The 19,722-nt window shown below is 33.1% G+C and overlaps 2 protein-coding genes across 2 annotated transcripts; one reads left to right on the forward strand and one right to left on the reverse strand.

Annotated features, from left to right (window-relative positions):
- Positions 1-1,605, reverse strand: LOC123917202 (UDP-glycosyltransferase 708D1-like). Its single transcript, XM_045968868.1, is given in 2 exon segments — positions 1-766; positions 768-1,605. Coding segments are annotated over 2 exon segments (1,383 nt in total). The 5' UTR covers positions 1,517-1,605; the 3' UTR covers positions 1-132.
- Positions 1,606-9,644: 8,039 nt separating this feature from the next.
- On the forward strand, positions 9,645-15,743 carry LOC123917203 (zinc finger BED domain-containing protein RICESLEEPER 2-like). Its single transcript, XM_045968869.1, has 2 exons — positions 9,645-9,902; positions 13,532-15,743. The coding sequence occupies exon 2, from the start codon at positions 13,541-13,543 to the stop codon at positions 15,533-15,535; it is 1,995 nt and encodes a 664-aa protein (XP_045824825.1). The 5' UTR covers positions 9,645-9,902; positions 13,532-13,540; the 3' UTR covers positions 15,536-15,743.
- Positions 15,744-19,722: the final 3,979 nt, after the last annotated feature.

The raw sequence follows: 19,722 nt of genomic DNA on the forward strand, positions 1-19,722 counted from the left end.
TGACTTCAACTTACAAGCAGGATGAACTTTTATTTCTTTAACAGCAAAGATGGATTACATAGAACAAGCATGATGAACTATAGTACACATACCACAATGGCAAAATATAAAACACTTCAAACATTGTTAACATTAATTATTTTTCAACTTTTGAATTAGCTTCTTAATAGTAACCTCACAATCTCCACCAACACTTATAGCTTTCCTTGCTCCCTCTTTAATCTCCATTGCTTTAACTTTCAATAATTCATTATCCATAATCTCTTTTATAGCATCTCCAATTTCTTCCCCTTTCACTACACATTCCCCACCCCAACCCCAACTTTTGTTCCAAACCCCCCACCCACTAAACTCCACCAACCCTGCATTTATCTTCTGATCACTATGTTGAGGCCAACCCAAAATTGGCACACCATTCAAAGCTGCTTCCATAATTGAGTTCCATCCACAATGACTCACAAACCCACCAACACTTTTGTGACTAAGAATATTAGTTTGATCCACCCATTCCTTAATCACCAAACCCTTTTCCTTCATTCTCTCAACTAACTCAACACCTAATACTTCTTCTAACCCAATTTCTTCATCTTCTTTGTCAACAATCTTATCCTTAACAACCCACAAAAAATTATATCCACTTCTTAACAACCCAAATCCAATCTCTCTCATTTGATCTCTTCTTAATGCAGTTCTACTTCCAAAACAAACATAAACCACAGATCCAATAGCTTGATCATTAAGCCAACTAATCAAAGGTGGTGACTGGTGATGATGCTTCTCCTTCCACCTCCAAAGGTAGAAAAGGACCAACAGGATAAAGAGGAGGCATATCTTTGACAACTTTTCCATCACTAAAAGCTTTTAGTGAATGAGATTCAAGTGCTTCAAATGTGTTAAGAAAAAAACCATCTAGTTTTGTGAGATTAGGACTATCTTCCATTATAAAGTCTCTAAACAAGGTAGGTTGGAAAAGAATTGGTGGCATAGATGAATATGGTAAAGGTGAAAATGGAATACCAGTAATATGAATCTCATCAGAAAGATCAAATTTAGAATGAGCAAGAGTAGGAAAGTTAGAGACGAACGAGAACATGGAAGCCGAAGAAGTGAACAAGGTGTAGTTAGGAATAGAGAGTTTTTGAGTGATTGAAAGAAGAGGGGTAACAAGGAAGATATCAGAGATGAAAATAGATAGAGGTGGTGAAAGTGAAGTGATTAAAGGAGGAAGAAGATGTGTTGATTCGCGGAGAGTTTTGACACGGATGAACATAGGGTCACCAGAGATAGGAGGAGAAGGTGGTGGTGGAAGATGAAATGGGATGAGATTGATTTGAGGGAAAGAAGAATGGAAGTGAGAGAGAAGTTGTGATTCTGCATGAGTGACAGTGGGAAATGGAATGATGAGAGTGAGTTTGCAATTGTTGTTGAGAAATAAAGTGGCTAGTCTTAGGAATGGTGTAAGATGACCCATTCCAGCACTTGGAAACATAGCAACATGAACAGATTCATCAGACATGGTTGGTTTAGTTAGTTGCTTATGTGTTTGACTAATGGTTTTCTAGTTTGATGTTGGAAATGACTTGAGAGAGAAGGAGAGAGATCCAGATACATGGGTTTCAACTTTCAAGTGATGATTTTTCATAATATATAACGTTAATAACAATAAATTGGTTGAAATGGTAAGTAAGAGTATTGGTCTCGTTAAGCATGTGGTCATCAGTTTGATTTTTAACTCATGCATACCGAGAAAATTTGATTGGAATGAGAGAACCCACATCTTATGTGCCCCACAAGTTCTCCAATAAAGATTAGTCATTATTAACAGCAGTGAAAACATCGTACGAATATCATCGTAACAAAAAAATATAGTAATAACGTTATCTTTTCCTCATATATTAAATAATACAGTAGTTTAATTGCCCATGTCAGCCACCTTCCCACCAAACCACTCGAATTTTCTATAAATAATTGAGGTAAACACATTAGTTTTTTTTATTAAGTTAATTAGGTAAACACTTTCTTCGAGTTCAGATCCACTCCATTGCCTATCCTCCATTTCCCTCCAGTTTTTCTACTGATCAAGGACAGGTGGCAATTAAGAATTTTAACGGCTGTGATTAAAAATCACATAGAAACACTTGTGTGAACTAACAACAACATGGTTTCTACACCATATCTCTGTCTATTTGCCTTCACTGCCACGTGTATCAATTATGTTTCACTACCGCCGCCGCGAAACACATTCTATTACCTGTTACCGCCGCCGCTGCATCACTGTTTTGATTTCATTATTAAATTAGCTTCTCAAGTCCACTACAGCTTCCGTTTTTCAATTTAGGGAGTAATTGTCAATTAAGATAATGAGTTACAACAGCGATGCTGACACAGTTTAGAAAATTATTCGCCGCCACTGCCGGGGTTGAAGAGCACGGCGAAGATCTGTTCCATTTGTGATGACATTTTGGATCTCCGAGAACGAGGCGACAAAGAGAAGGTGTGTTGGAGACGACGGCGAGAGATGAAAAGAGACGAAATTTTGCACCACCGAGAACAAGATGACGGTGATATCTAGCAGTTTTTCTTTTGCAAATTGGATTGTGTAAGTGACGTTGTGGAACTGTGGTTCTTCTGCTTTACGAAGGGAGAAGATGTTAGGGAAGAGCTTTGCCGCTTTGATCAAAGTAATGGACGGAGAACAGAGACGGTGAGAGAAGGGGCGGCGGAGGCGGAGTGATGAATTTTGATGCACAAAGAAGAAAATGATGCGTATCAAAGAGAAAGAAGAAACGCCTTCTTTAATTTCAGCCTTTAGATTTGTTTTTGCCACATGTCACAAATCTAACAATGGACTGGAGGGAAATGGAGGATACGGCAATGGAGTGGATCTGAACTCACTTTCTTCGGTTATTGTTTTTATTAAGCATTTGATTTGATTTGATTCTAAAAGAAGTGAGTTCTAATAATTTAGAATTTGAATGCGAAGTAAATAAAATTTGGTTAAAATTTGTTCCTACCATAAATCAAATTTAGATTTTTTCTCAATTATTTGTCTTAAATTCTTAATAAAAATTCATTAGTCACTTGAGTTTAATGTGTTAATTTTCTATAGTTATTCTCAATAATGTAAGTGGGGCTCATTTTACCTACGCATTTATTTACAATGATAAATTACTTGTATGGTACGGTTTCAGGTCAAAATTGAGGAAAGGTTTGTTGGTAATTTGGAATTAGGTGTTATGGTACCAATGTTGAAGACGCGATCAAGGAACTTTTAGGAGCGCAATGGTGATCCTAACGAACTTTTAGATGAGACGACTAAAGTGGTGTGGTGTCGTGGCAGTGGATTTTGAGTAAAAAAATCGGAATATTTGTCTTTTAGATTCATTGAAAAATCAATGTATCTAGCCTATATTTAAGCTAGATACATTGATTTTTCAATAAATCTAAAATGCAACTTTTGCTTATAAATAAAGTCGGAGGAATTACTGTATATAGTAATAACATTGTCTTTTCCTCATATATTAAATAATACAGTATTGATTAATTGGCGCCTTAATAATTAATTGTCCATGTGAACCTCACCTTCCCACCAAACCACTCGGATTTTCTATAAATAATTGAGGTAAACACATTAGTTTTTTTTTATTAAGTTAATTAGGTAAACACTTTCTTCGATCGGTTATTGTTTTTATCAAGCATTTGGATTCCAAAAGAAATGAGTTATGATAATTTAGAATTTGAACATGAAGTAAATAAAATTTGGTTAAAATTTGTTCCTACCATAAATCAAACTTAGATTTTTTTTTAATGATTCATCTTAAATTCTTAATAAAAATTCATTAGCCACTTGAGTTTGATGAGTTAATTTTCTATAGTTATTCTCAATAATGTAAGTGGGGCTCATTTTACCTTGGCATTTATTTACAATGATAAATTACTTGTATGGTACCGGTTTCGGGTCAAAGTTGAGGAAAGGTTTGTTGGTAATTTAGAATTAGGTGTTATGGTACCAATGCTGAAGACGGATCAAGAAACTTTTAGGAGCGCAATGGTGATCCTAATGAACTTTTAGATGAGATTAAAGTGGCGTGGTGTCGTGGCGGTGGATTTTGAGTAAAGAGAACCGAAATATTTGTCTTTTATATGAGTGGTTGAAGGAACCTTTACATTCCGTTTGGTTTAGCGGAAAGAAAGAGGAAAAGGAAAAAATTACGGATTTTAATGGATGAATGTGGACTAACTTTTGTCAAAGTTCATCCATTGGAATTTGTAATTTTCTTTCTTTCCTCTTTCTTTCCGCTCAACCAAACGGAACATTACTTTGTATGTGAAGGCTTCTGAAGAAATATAGCTTATAAGGTAGATTGCATCTCGTGGTAGAAATTAACATGGACTTTTCCGTGGATAGTAACTAAAAAAGTCTAGTCTTAAACATTCACCTAAAAAGAGTACTCCCTCCGGCCTTAATTATAAACAAATGTTACTTTTTAGATACATTAAATAACTAATGTATCTTGTCCACTTTTTAGACTAAATACATTAGTTATTCAATGTATCCAAAAAATGACATTTGATTATAATTAAGGCCGGTTGGAGGAAGTAAGCGTTGTATTTTTCACAATGTACTTCAACTTGTTAGTTAATCAATTATATAGAAGTTAAGAAAATTTCTTTGTATTCATTCAATGTGATTCTTTACGGTTTTATCAACTAAACTCCAAAATTATTTTTAAGAATATGACCTAACAACATAAAACATACGGGTCATGCTAACCGGTGCTTCTGGGAGGACTAATTAAACATTCTAAAAAAGAAAACAAATGAAAAAGTTCATATAACTTTGTACATCGTTAAATCATTGAATGCACAATTTACGAGATAAAATTTTCATATTTATATCCTTAATCAGTGCCCGGAACACTGTTTAACATTTTCCCAAACATATTTTATCCATTCTCAAATTACTTCATAAATTCTCGAACATAGACACATACTACGTCTCATGTTTAACATATTTCTCTCCTTTCTAGTGACACACACCATTTGTTCAACTCATGCAATTCTTACATTTTATATGGAATATAGGCTTAATTAGTAAAATGGTCTCTTAAAGATATTTTTTGTTTTATATTGGTCCCTTAAAGAAAAAATGTCTAAATAGATCCCTTAAAGAAAAAAAATGTCTGAATAGGTCCTTAAAGACATATCCGTTAATCACTTTGGTCCTATTCAGACCTTTTTTTGGGACCAAACTGATTAACAGAGATGTCTTTATGGGATTTATTCGGACTTTTTTTTAAGGGACCTATTCAGACTTTTTTCTTTAAGGGACCAATCTAAAATCAAAAATGTCTTTGAGGGACCATTTTCTTTGGGGATATGGTGAGAGAAAGGGTGCTTATTTGTCATAGATGATGAAGAGACAAACAATGCCACATGAAATTTATAATATTTGTCTCGAATGTGAGATACTCGGGTCCTAGAAATTTGCTACGTGAAAAAGAAGAGAGATAGTATAATATAAAGGGTCTTGCTAACTAGTGGCCCCAGGACACTAGTTAAGAAATTAAAAGAGGAAATAAAAAAGAAGTTATACATTAAAAAAAATCAAAATTTAAACTTTTCATGTGTTGACTACACAATACTCAAGACAAACTTTCTATATTTGAATTCTTAACTAGTGTCACTGGGGCACTATTTAGCATTTGCCTAACAATTCCCTTTTTATATAATAAAAAATGTCATAATCGAGAAATCAAAGTCGCTGGTCAAAGATTAAATGAATGATATTTCTTTTTTGTTTTGACGAAAAATGAATCATATTTAGAATATCTATAAATTGGATTTGAAAATTCAAACCAATAAAAAAGTTATCTTACCAAAAACAATTGAATCTAGAAGAATCCGATATTCTTCCATAACGTGAAAGGTGTCCATTATTTGTGACCGAAATTGCTTCGAATATAAAAAGAAAACAAAATTATATCATGTTTTTTTTTTTTTACATACCTCTTAGGCCTCATTTTAATGTTAGTTTTAGGCCTCACATTATGTTGAGCTGACCCCTTGCTTCAAAAATAATTATGTTGGGCCGATCCTGGTCCCTTGATCTTAGCTCAGTTGGCAGTGACATTGCATTATATATGCAGGGAGCTGTGGTTCAAACTCCAGTCATCTCACTTATCCATCTCAAGAGTGAATTTTCTAGTCACTGAACTACTTGTCCAAAAAAAAGAAGATATATATCATATTAAAATGATAAAATTATCCTTGTAAAATAATTATTTTTTTCTAAAAATCAAAATATATATATATATATATATATATATACACGTAAATAATGAAACTACCATTAAAAAAATATATATTTAATTTGTTATAAAACTTAAATTAATATCCCTATCTTAAATTTTTTAATAATTCTTTTACTTTTAAAAATTGTAATTTTAGTAGAATTTTGAATTTTTAAATTATATAAGTTACAAATGGTATTAAAATTTATTTTAATCGAACCATAAATTTCAGAACCTATCAATCGATATAACACAAAGGGGTCTAAAGAGTATTCTTTTTCTAGATCCTTTACTCCGAGAAACGACGAGTTAACACCAAACAAAATACTCCCTTCGATCTTTTTTACAAAGAACATTTTTAAAAAATCACACAGATCAATGAAGCTAATTTTTCTCATTAATAATTCTAAGGGATCGTTTGACCCAACTTTTTTTAGGTGTAGAAGCTATTTTAATCATAAGGGGTTTTCTAACTTAGACCCTAGTTAGGTCTAAGTTAGCAAGGTGCACCTTTTCAATTGGACCAAAATACCCATTCTTTTATTTTTTGAAAGAATAGAGCTATTGGGCATTTCTGTAATTTTACCAACCATATACACGCGCCCCCACATTCTTTTCCCAAAATACCCATTAATAGACGCGGATCCAGTGTCGCGCGCGTACCGAAGGACCATGGTTACAGACCGTTGATTTCCATCAGACAGCCAAGATCTGATCTCATCAAGACTGTCTGATCAATCAGACAGCCCAGATCATCCTGATCCATCAGATTCCAGCGCCTGCGCCACACTGGATTACAACCTGGAGAGAGAAAAATTTGCTTTGTAAAAGTAGGACACGTGTCACACAATGGTTGGCTGGGCGTGATTTTTGTTCATTTAATACTTTGAACTCAATTATTTCGTTGTAAATTAATTTTTTATTTTTTTATTTTTATACCAAAATTCATAATTTTTTTTTGTCTACAAATAGAGACTTGGTTCGTTTGATTTGGACACCGAAAAAAAAACGCAATTTTTCACTACCTTAATCTCATTTTTTGTCTACTAAATACGTTACTTGTGTGTTGTAATTTAACACGCACCACTCAACCAACTCACTGAAACCATTATACCAGGAAAATAGTAGATAATATTCTGGAACTTTTGGTGTATTTTATGAAATTTTTGGAGACCTGAAACTATTTTTAGTTAATTAAATGAGATAAAACGGTAATTAAAAACTAATGTTTGCTTCTGAAACCATTTTACTGGTAGAATGGTTGCACATAGTTGTATTCTGAAACCATTTTACTGGTAGAATGGTTTCAATGAGTAATTTTATTAATTGTGTTTGCTTCTGAAACCATTTATCTGGTACAATGGTTTCAGAGAGTTGTAATCTGAAACCATTTTGCTGGTAGAATGGTTTCAGTAAGTTGATTATTAGTCATTTGCTTCTGAAACCATTTAGCTTGTAGAATGGTTGCACATAGTTGTATTCTTAAACCATTTTACTGGTAGAATGGTTTCAGTGAGTAATTTATTAATTGTGTTTGCTTCTGAAACCATTTATCTGGTACAATGGTTTCAGAGAGTTGTAATCTGAAACCATTTTGCTGGTAGAATGGTTTCAGTAAGTTGATTATTAGTCATTTGCTTCTGAAACCATTTAGCTTGTAGAATGATTGCACATAGTTGTATTCTGAAACCATTTTACTGGTAGAATAGTTTCAGTGAGTAATTTATTAATTGTTTTTGCTTCTGAAACCATTTATCTGGTACAATGGTTTCAGAGAGTTGTAATCTGAAACCATTTTGCTGGTAGAATGGTTTCGGTAAGTTGATTATTAGTTATTTGCTTCTGAAACCATTTAGCATGTAGAATGGTTTCAGAGATTTGTACTCTGAAACCATTTTCCTAATAGAATGGTTTAAGTGAGTTGATGTAAGGTAGTGAAAAATGAGATTTAGGTAGTGAAAAATTGGGTTTTTTTTTCTGTGTCCAAATCAAACTAACCAAGTCTCTATTTGTAGACAAAAAAAAATATGAATTTTGGTATAAAAATAAAAAAATAAAAAATTAATTTACAATGAAATAATTGAGTTTAAAGTATTAAATGAAAAAAAAATTAACGCAGCCAATCATATGCTGACACGTGGCCTTTCTTTTTTAAAAAGTTTCTCTCTCCGCGTGTGGGCTGCAGCCACGCGCGTCTGTCGGCGCGTGTGATGCACGCGCTTGGATTTTGTGCAATCACACGCTGCCACGTGTCCTGGGGGGTGGGAAAAGAAGGTGGAGGCGCGTGTACTGTTGGGTAAATTACAGAAATGCCCCTGTTGCTCTATTCTTTCAAAAATTAAAAAAATGGGTATTTTTGTCCAACTGAAAAGGTGAACCTTGCTAACTTAGACCCAACTGGGTCTAAGTTAGCAGCCCCCTAATCATAAAGCTAGAAATGATAGCTTTAAAACTAAAATGAAAGTTGTTTGGTAAATGTTACTTTTTTTTAAAAAAAAAAGGTTAAAGGTTTTTATTTTATCATTATTATTATTATAAGGTTAAAAGATATGTTTAATAATATATTATAATTTTTAAAAAAATATAGAAGCTGGTTTTTTTTTTCTTTTTCTTAATAGAGTTTCTAAAAGTTGTTGTTTGACCTAACTTCTTACTTTTTTTTTTGAACCAAAGACCTAACTTCTTACTTATAAGTTATAAGATAAAAGCAGAGGAAAAAAGTTATGTCAAACGGTGCCTAAATTATAGACAAATACTCCCTTTGATTTTACTTAACAAGAGTACAAATAAAATTGTGCATTTAATAAAAAATAAATTTAAAGAGTATTTCATATTAAAAAAGACCAATTATTTTTTTCAAAATCTTCCTTATAAAAAGGATCGATGAGAGTATAGTAAAGAGTTGAATACATTTTCTTTCATAAAAATTAAATATAACAAATTTTAAAACGAAATATTTCCGTCCTTCCGAAAATTTATTTTATTTTATTGTCCCTAATGGACAACTTTGACATGTCCTTAACAATGTTTTATGGACAAATAGAAAAATTTGACATAATAGATAAAAAAAATATGAAATGTCTTAAATATAAAAATGTCATAACCTTCACATTAACTTGAAAATTTGGTCATTAAAGACAATAAAGGAAACTAAAAATTTTAGAAAACAAAAAATATTTAATTTTATTTATAGAAATTACAATTAAAATTTGCTATATATTTATAACAATGTCTTGGTTATTTATTTATTGGTATTAAGTATTAATCTTGTGGTTCTTGAGAGAAGGAACTTTCGATAATTTAAAATTCAGTCCCGAAATAAAGTATGACAAATATTTGTTTTCAAGATTTAAATTCGGATTTTTCCAAGTGATATTTGGAAAATAAAAAAAAAACTATTATACTCGAACCTAACTAAAACGGTGCGTTTTAACATTTCAATCAAAGGAGAAGATTTGGAGCACTGTGCCTAAGATTGCTCTTTGATTTTCTTCTTCTTTCTTCCTCTTCCTTCATATCCCATCAAATTAGGGTTTTCGCGAAAACCTATTAGTTGTTTTTTCCCTTTTCGTACTCGCATCGCCGAAACCGAGCAATTCGTGCTACACGGTACGATGTTTCTTTCCTTTTATTCTCTGCTTTCCAAATCGTTTTGTAATTTTTGTTTTTCGCTAGGAAATTAAATTCCATTTTATAATTTTGAATATTTTTAAACGCAATTCATGTGTCTGCAGTTTCAATTTCTTATTGGGTCTTTCAAACCTGCGTCAAAATCATACTTTTTTTTTTTGTAATTTCTTTTTGGGATTTGTGAATAATGTTGTTTGAAGTTCACTGTGTTAGTTTCTTTTGGTAATGGAATTGAATGGTAACACCGATAGTAATTTAAGAAAATGACATAATTCAATGTAATCACATGTGTCGGTGTCGTGTTGTGATGTGTGTCGGACACTTAAACATGCCTAGTTTGAGCAGTGTCCGTGTGGGGTTGTGTTTGGTTTTATAACATGAATGAATGAGACCTTGGGTTAGTGGTGGGATTTTTGTGATGAATTAATGTGGGTTACTAGTCTAGTTTTAATTACTGAATAGTGAAGATATTTTAAGTCTTTAGGTTTTAATTTTTTTAATAAATATATATTTTTCAAGTCTAGTTTATGCATATCTCTATAGCACCGACACTTCTGATTGAAGGTGTGTTTGATAGGTATCAGTGTGATTACATTCAATTATATCATATCCTCAAATTATTATTGGTGTTGACGTATCAGTGGCACTGTCGTGTTTGGTTTGATAATGCATGTTTGAAACATTTTTGTATATTGTTGCTAGAGTTATTTTTAAACTTTGAGAACAAAGAAGTTTACCTGGAGCTTGTTTTTGAACATGGATGATTTATGTGTTCCTTTGCAGTTAGACAATGAGTATAAACTTACTCATAATGTTCTTTTGATATTGTGTTCTTCTGCAACTTGTTTCCCCCCAACGTGGAACATATTATATATAGTTGAAGGACTTTGAGTAACATAAAGAGATTTGATTTACTTCCAGAATTTAATCTTTAGGTTTTCACGAGTAGTTAGTTCTTTCCGAATTATATTTGCCTTTACTATGTGGCAACTTAATTTTATGAAAAAGAATCATTGTCGCCCAATAAGCACTTCCATCGCCATTGATTCATAGATAACTGTTGGGTTATAATTGGGTTGCATGATAATTGTTGGGTTAGGTGTTTATAATGCGTTTCAAAAAATTCAAGGTACCACAAGTTTCTCTGCTGTTTAGGCATTTTATTTTTTACCTGGATGAGCCTGCAGTGTCCTGGGTGATTTCGGAATTCACTACTAGACTAGAAGAAATAAATCCTTTTGTTGTCTCAGGAAGCTGTCACTTCTATACTGTTTCGATTTTGCTATTAGTGTTACGGGTGTTCGCGGTGCGGTTTGGTTCGGTTTTGAGCATAAAAGTCATCCTAACCGCGAGATAAAAATGCATGCGGTTTGGTTTGATTCGGTTGATTTTTAAAAAGTCATCCAAACCAAACCAAACCAAACCAAACCAAACCAATGCGGTTAGGGTTGGTTTGGTTTGTGCGGTTTATTACGATATAAAAATTATGACAATATTTTCAACTTTGTTACAAAATAAACATGAAATTTTAATTTATTTTATTGTTTACATGATACAATATGCATATACATAATTTACATATACATAATAACTTACTTTTAATGCGAACAATATAATTCTCGATCACGTGAAATGATATGTTTTTACAGCCCATCGTTTTATGGACTCAATGTGGGTTGATTGCTAATAGTTGATAGAGCTAAGTTAAGTATTGCGGTTTGGTTTGGTTTGGTTCGGTTTTCTGAAAAGAAAACCGCAAACCAAACCAAACCGTGCGGTTTGGAAGAAAAATGATCCGCACGGTTAAAACTAAATGCGGTTTTTTGCGGTTTCGGTTTGGATTGGTTCGGTTTGCGGTTTTACTTTTGGATTGGTTCGGATACGATCACCCCTAATTACTGTGTATATAAATTATAGTGGACTTTTTTTATAGTTAGATGAATCAAATTCCATTAAGACATAGTTGCTACATTCTATTACTAGGAAATTAAGAGAAATTCCTGACTTTTTGTTTGGTATGCACTGCAATCTGCATACACATAATTTTCTTGTTGTTATTGTTTCGATTTCTTAGTGGCTAGTTCTGACTACATGGGAGCTTTTAGGTACTGAATAATAATAATACACTATAAAGGTTAGAGGCAAGATACTGAATAATAATAATAATAGACCTATGGTTTTGTCACCAAGAAATGACTTGATTCTCTTCAAAGCTTTTACTCCCGTAGATATTGTTTTTTGTTTTTTAAAACCGCCAATGTTAGTAATTAGTTGTTAGGTTAGTAATTTTTATCTTTCACGGGTCTGAACCCGGGTCCTCCAACTCCTTTAACCCTTAGCTCAAACCAGTTGTTTGTAGGAATTGTTTGTTTGGACATCTGTGAATATAATATTGTCAAATTTTCTGTAAGCTTTTTTATCATGCTTCCTCTCATTCCTCTTTAATTTTATTATTACATTCGGAGCCTGTCCTATTTCATTAAATAAGTCCCACTATATATGTTAAACTATACATGAATATGATCATAGTTGTTTAAACTAGACCGGTTCTGCTGCTGGTAAATCAGTAACTAGTCAGTTTGTCTGTCTGGTCTTTCTCTAATAACCAAGATGCATTAGAAACTATTCCAAAGCTGACTAAAATTGTCAGTTAACTAGAATAGTGGTGTCAACATTAGAAGAATTCCTTTAAACAAAGAATTCCTTGGACCAGTTTTGTCCTTGGCTTCAAAGTGGTGAAAGTTTGGAATTGAAATTCTAACTCACAAATTAGGTTGGAGAGATGATTGCATCAGTCTGCAACCAGTCCACACAAAACTTTAGAGCCTGTCAAATCCTATGAAATAGAGACAACTTTGCGATTGGGCGTGTCTGACACTTGTAGGACGCGTGTCCAACAATTTATACAAGTGTCTCAATTTTCTTTTTCTTTCTTTACTTCAACACACCTTAACACACTCCTTGGACACATCTACTAGAGTTAAAGATGTGTAAAATGTCAATCCAAAAAAAAAGTGTAAAAGCATCATCAATGTGAGGGGGTTAAATACATTAAATTTGATTAGATCATTTATAGATTTTCGGCAGTAGATGGATGAATGAAGATTAAAGACCATCATATCTTGTTTCGGAATGCTGAATTTAGATGCACATATATGTTTTGATTCTAAATTCAGATATTTTATAAAAAATGTTCATATTTTATTTAATTATAACAAGTAAACATATGTATCAGTATCGGTGTCCTATGTTTTTGACATTAGTAGTGTGTCCGTGTCTTGTTCGGTGTCTTTATCGGAGTCTATGCTTCATTGCTTATATAAAAAAAACGATTTCAGTTTTCTCTGGTGGAAACACCAATCAATAAACTATTGCATGTTGGACATGGTTTTATATTGTGGTCAATCTCTTGTAGAAAGTGATGTGTGAATGTGATCTTCGGCTTTGGATTAGCTGCTGTTAAATAAACTGTCCTGTTGCAGTTTCTTCATTTTAAACACACATGCGAACCCACGTATAGTAGACTGTAAAATATGCATCCTGTTATTTGTTGTCCTTTTGGACAAAAAATATGCAGCATTGAAACTAATGGCATGCTTTTGTTACAGGTTCATGTGATGGACATGTCTGATGCTGTGATTGTTAAATCTAGTAGGTTGAAATCTGTTGTATGGAATGATTTTGATAGGATTAAAAAAGGTGACACATGTGTGGCAGTTTGTAGGCATTGTAAAAAGAAACTGAGTGGATCAAGTACGAGTGGAACATCACATCTAAGGAATCATTTAATTAGGTGTCAGAGAAGGTCTAACCATGGTCTAGCACAATACATTACAGCAAGAGAAAAGAGAAAGGAAGGGACTCTTGCTATTGCGAATTTCAGCTTGGATCAAGATACAACCAAAGATGATACGCTCAGCCTTGTGAATATCAAATTTGAGCAGGCACAGTTGAAAGATGAAACTGTCAGCACTGGAAGTAGTAACTTCGATCAAAGACGGAGTCGTTTCGACCTTGCCCGTATGATTATTCTACATGGATATCCGTTGGCTATGGTTGAACATGTTGGTTTCAGAGCTTTTGTAAAAAACCTACAGCCCTTGTTTGAGCTTGTAACATTGAATCGGGTTGAGGCTGATTGTATTGAGATTTATGAGAAAGAGAGGAAAAAGATGAATGAGATGTTGGATAAATTACCTGGAAAAATCAGTCTTAGTGCTGATGTGTGGACTGCAACGGGTGATGCTGAGTACTTGTGTTTGACATCAAATTACATAGATGAGTCATGGGAGTTAAGAAGGAGGATATTAAATTTCATTAGGATTGATCCTTCTCATACTGAAGACATGCTTTCAGAAGCTGTCATGTCTTGTCTGATGGATTGGGATATTGACCGTAAATTGTTCTCCATGATTTTGGACAGTTGTTCTACCTGTGATAACATTGCGATTAGAATTGGTGATAGACTTATGCAAAACAGGTTTCTTTATTGTAATGGCCAATTATTTGATATACGCTGTGTTGCCAATATTCTGAATGTTATGTCACAACTTGCTTTGGGAGCTGTAAGTGAAATAGTCAATAAGATTCGTGAAACTACTCGATATATTAAAAGTTCACAACCCGTATTGGCAAAGTTCAATGAGATGGCTAAAGAAGTTGGGATCATGACACAAAAGTGCTTATTTCTAGATAATGCACTGCAATGGAATTCAACATATTCAATGCTTGAAGCTGCTTTAGAATTCAAGGATGTTTTAATTCTTTTGCAAGAAAATGACACTGCCTATAGTATATATTTATCTGAAATAGAGTGGGAGAGACTCGCTGCAGTTACCAGCTACTTAAAGCTTTTTGTTGAGGTTTTAAATATTTTCACTAGTCGCAAGTATCCAACTGCAAATATATTTTTCCCCGAGCTCTGCGATGTTAAGTTGCATTTGATCGAATGGTGCAAGAATTCAGATGTGTGCATCAGTTCTTTGGCGTTAAAGTTGAGAAGCAAGTTTGATGAGTATTGGGACAAGTGTAGCTTAGGGTTGGCAGTTGCTGCCATGTTAGACCCTAGATTCAAGATGAAGTTGGTCGACTATTATTATCCTCAAATCTATGGTAGCATGTCCACAAGTCGCATCGAAGAGGTCTTTGATGGTGTTAAGGCTCTTTACAACGAACATTCTATAGGTTCCCCGTTAGCTTCTCATGACCAAGGATTGGCTTGGCAAGTTGGTAATGGCAGTGGTCCGCTGAACGTGCCATGGTCTGCAAAGGAGTCCAGGGATAGATTGATGGGATTTGACAAATTCCTCCATGAAACTTCTCAAGGCGAAGGTGCAAAATCAGATCTAGAAAAGTACTTGGAAGAACCTCTTTTTCCGCGAAATGTTGATTTCAACATATTAAATTGGTGGAAAGTTCACACTCCGAGGTATCCTGTCTTATCCATGATGGCTCGAAATGTTTTAGGAATTCCAATGTCAAAGGTTGCACCAGAGTTAGCCTTCAATTATAGCGGAAGAGTTCTTGATCGTGATTGGAGCTCACTTACTCCGGCTACTGTCCAAGCTTTGGTGTGTTCACAGGATTGGATACGGAGTGAACTGGAAAACTAGATTTGCTTTTCCCCTGCATTCTAACTGTACATGCCAATTCTCCTCTTAGAAATGTCGCCGTTGTAAGTTGGATCTTCTAACTTCAGTTTCAATTTTCTCTACCTTTTTTTCTGCAGGTTTTATTATTTAGCCCACATCCTTATGAAACTTAGCAAGTTTGTTAATGATATCTTTTATTGCATTATATTTGATTATTATTTTTGGGTAACTTGTTGAAAACAAAGTATGTTATCGTGTGCTACAATAGAATTGTGGTAAATATTTGTCAGATTAAAATGACCATTCTACTTCTCAAGAACACCAATTTTCCAATAGCTTAATTATGTTTTCAGTCCTTCAGTATATAAGTTTTTGCTTTTTTCTTAGTGATGTTCCTTATTTTTTCTGTTCTTGATTTATGTTATGTTGGCATGTGTGGCTTGTTCACGTGAGAGCCATGTGACGATCATTCTCTCCAAGTCTTTCACCTCCCCACCAGCAACTTAAAACCTTGAACCTCTGTCGAGTGTGCAATCATCCTTGTCCACTATCAATCAACTCCATCCTTTCCTCCATTAGGTGCCCGTTTCCTACAACCTACCCTCCATTTTGCAAAGTACATTCATGAAACCCTTAAGTTCCTTTTTTTCCTCCTCGACTTCTCCTCTACCAAACTCAAAGACAACAAATCTTGTCAGTTTTTTCACTCATCATTTGTTTGGCGCCACTCTTATTTCTCAGGAACCCCTGATTTTGTGACACCATATTTGTAAAAGATAAGGGATAAAGACCCCTCACATTGTAAACATGATGCCTTAATTAGGTGTTTTTTTGGATAGACAAATGTTAGTAAGTTAGTGATTATGTTAGTTTTTAAGAATCCTAGACCTCATTCTTAAAACTCCTTTGGTGTCCCTTAGCTCACCAACAATTAGGTTAGTTGAGTGTTTACAATTGGACCATCTTGGTAGAATTGCTATTCGGTTTTGCGCCACATAATTTAAGAGTGAAATAATTTGCAATATCGGAAACCTCTTGTATCACCTCTGATTTGAAAACTTCAATGTTAGATATGTGGGCTCTTCGGTTATTCAATTTTGGAGTCTACTTGGGGATGACAAACAAACTGTCGGCAGTCAATTGTGTGCGTGCTCCAGCCTCGAGATTGACCGCATGTTACTGCATCTTCCGGGGGGGATAAGTTTTTTGGTTCATTGAATTGCCTGGGGGCTTCCTTTAGTATAGATTTTATGCAAGTCTATAAAAGGAAAAAAAAAAAAAGTGTGCATGTACTTGAGGCGAGACTGCTTTGCAAGTTTAATATACGAATTTTTCATTTTAGTCTCTAAAAATTTATTGTTTGTTTTAATCCTTTGATAGATAGAAAATTTGTTTTTTGTTATAGTTCTTGTGATATATTGTAATTAGGGTCTGTTTGGATTAACTTATTTTTGAGCTTATGTAAAACAGCTTATGCAAATAAATAAATTTTTATGTATTATTATAAGTTTGTCAACTTAGTTTATGATAAAATAGCTTATAAAAATACAATTTTCACTAGTGGGAACTTATAAAATAACATAAAACTTAATTTATATTGCATAAGTTGTTTGCATAAAGTTCAAAAATAAGTTAATCCAAACAGGTTCTAAATCCTTATATCTCTATCAATGGTGTTAGGGGGGAAGGGAAGAAAGCACTTTGAGTAAAAGGAAGGACGAAAGGGAAATAGAAGGACTAATTTTAATATAGATAAATATTATAGAAACTGAAGCCAAAACAACAGGGACTAAAAATAAATTTTCTTATGTTTTGGAATTTAAACATGCAAGCAATTTTTACCCCCTTGGTGTGTATTACAAGGATTCGAAAGTTAATTGTATTGTACCTAATTGAATTTTGTTGAATTTTTTTAAATTGTGTTTTTAATAAGATTCACTTATTTATACATCAAATGATTTTTTAAATCTATATTAAATAAGTAAATACTACCTCAGTCCTTTAATAATATAATATTCTCCTAAGAAATTTTTGTCTCTTTTTATAAGATCTTTGAATTTTAATCACATTAATTATTTTTTTATCAACATGCCTTTAATTATCTTACATCTTTTTCTACAACTTAAAATAAATATATTGGTTGTGTAAAAAAAAATTATGTTGGTAGGAGCATAAACGAATTTTCTCTTGAATGGTAAATTTGTAAAACAATATCCACTATTAATAAATTATGGTGAGGTCTACCATATCCCTTTCTAATTTATTTATCCATCGACTAATGAGAATAATCCATATAAGTGGGTATCTACAACTAACTTGTAACAAACTTTTGGATTTGCATATGTTGAATGCTGATTTATATATGGCTTGTTTTCATTGATTGATAGGTAGATACCCTCAAATTATGAAGGGATAGATTAGAAAAAGCGATAAATTACTATTGCCAGAAACTTTTAATTTTTGTGATTTAGTCAATGAGTTACTGGCGGAGGTTGTAATTATTTAATAAGCATTTTTTTTTGTGCATATTTTTTTTTTTGCATATTTAATAAGCATTTATCATATAAATAATGGGTCATAATCATAACTCAAATATTTGATAAAGTAGCATTGCATTGGATAAAAAAATAAGAAAAGAACGAAAGATGAGTTCTACATAAATAACTTTGGTAAGCTATCTTGAGTTTTTTATATTTACATGAAATTTTTTATTATCAAATATACCCAAATGTGCTCCAACGTTTTACTAAATGCTTCCTACTATTGTAGACTATAGACACAATTTCTTCTTTTACTTGAAGAAAGGAAAATCAAGTATATTTTTCTTAAAAGGGTAATGTTTATTTCCTTCATACTGCTTAATTAAACCAAAGAAAAAGACATGCAATTGCTGTAAAATGAAAGTCAAACAAAAATTAGTTGGAAGTGTGTTTAAAAAGATGAGCCCTCAAGTTGTAAAATTCGAAGATTTTCACGTCATCTTAAACTGTACTCCTATGAACAAAACAAATTAATTCTAAACATATATAGAAAAACCCAATAAGACTCTCATTCAACTAGATCTAGTCGTTTGGTAACATCATTGACATTGCTTATTGATCATGATTTTTTTTGTTACATGAAATCTAGGTTTTTAGGTAACATTATTTTTATGTGAAAAGGAATAGCAATTCTTTAAAGTGGACGTAGAGTTTTGATTCTTATCTTGCCATTTTTAGGTTTTTACACTCGAAAAGTATGAAGTTTTAGTTGAAATTCATTGCCAAAAGCTACTTGAAATGAATGAAGGTGAAATTCTGACATAAAATGATGCTAACTTTTCTGGGTAGGTAGCTTAATTGATTTATGCTTTGAAGGAAAGGAGTTAAGGTTAAAAAATATTAACAATATCGATTAATTACGAACTTTAACCGTTTTTATAAAACAATATGCTAGCTTTCATGTATTAGTGGTGACTACTTACTTACAATACTGTTTCACTTATAGAAAATAGTTTCCCGTTTCTTCTAGAATTTTTTCTCTTCAACGAAAATTAAGTAAATACTAAGTATTATAGCAAATTAGTTGTTTAAAACTTCTAAACTTACATTTTAGAAAAGAGAATAAGCGGTAAAGGGAAAGTTGATTTCCTTTACTAATTTGAGCCCAACCAATAAAAAGAGGTAACAATAAGTGTTGCACCATAATAAGTATGCCAACTAATTCATTAGGTCAATCAATTCGCATATTTGTCATGCAAGATATATAATTTGAAATAGATTTTCTACTTTTTTATGTTTTTATAAATAGGTTTAAATATATTATCTTATCTTAGCAAATATGCCATTCCGTACGACGAAGGATTGGGCCTTCAAGGTCCGCTGCAGAGGGTAGCCTCTTTGTCGCTCTATCGATTGTTTGGTTTTCCTTTTTATGTTTGCATGTATGGTATGAGAAAGGCCCACGTCTTTGCTTGTTCCTGATGCTTCAATTTTAGTAGGGCTTCGTCCCGGAAGTGGATTTCTTTTCGTTCTCTTTTCATACATCACCGTTATGCTAATGAGATCCACAATATTTGTAATTTGCTTGCTAATGAGTGAAATGTGGTGATTAATCATACCCTCCGTGAAGGAATGTGTGTGCTGATGTCATGGCAAAGATGGATGCAATGTCTACCTCTCCTTTGGTGAAGATTGATACACCTCCACATGAATTGTTATGTCCGCTCT

The sequence above is a fragment of the Trifolium pratense genome, linkage group LG3 (assembly GCF_020283565.1).
Source record: "Trifolium pratense cultivar HEN17-A07 linkage group LG3, ARS_RC_1.1, whole genome shotgun sequence".
NCBI classification, from domain to species: domain Eukaryota; kingdom Viridiplantae; phylum Streptophyta; class Magnoliopsida; order Fabales; family Fabaceae; genus Trifolium; species Trifolium pratense.

What these genes read in the sequence shown, in the direction of transcription:
- LOC123917203 (XM_045968869.1), top strand. Translation starts at nt 13,541, where the DNA reads ATGGACATGTCTGATGCTGTGATTGTTAAATCTAGTAGGTTGAAATCT.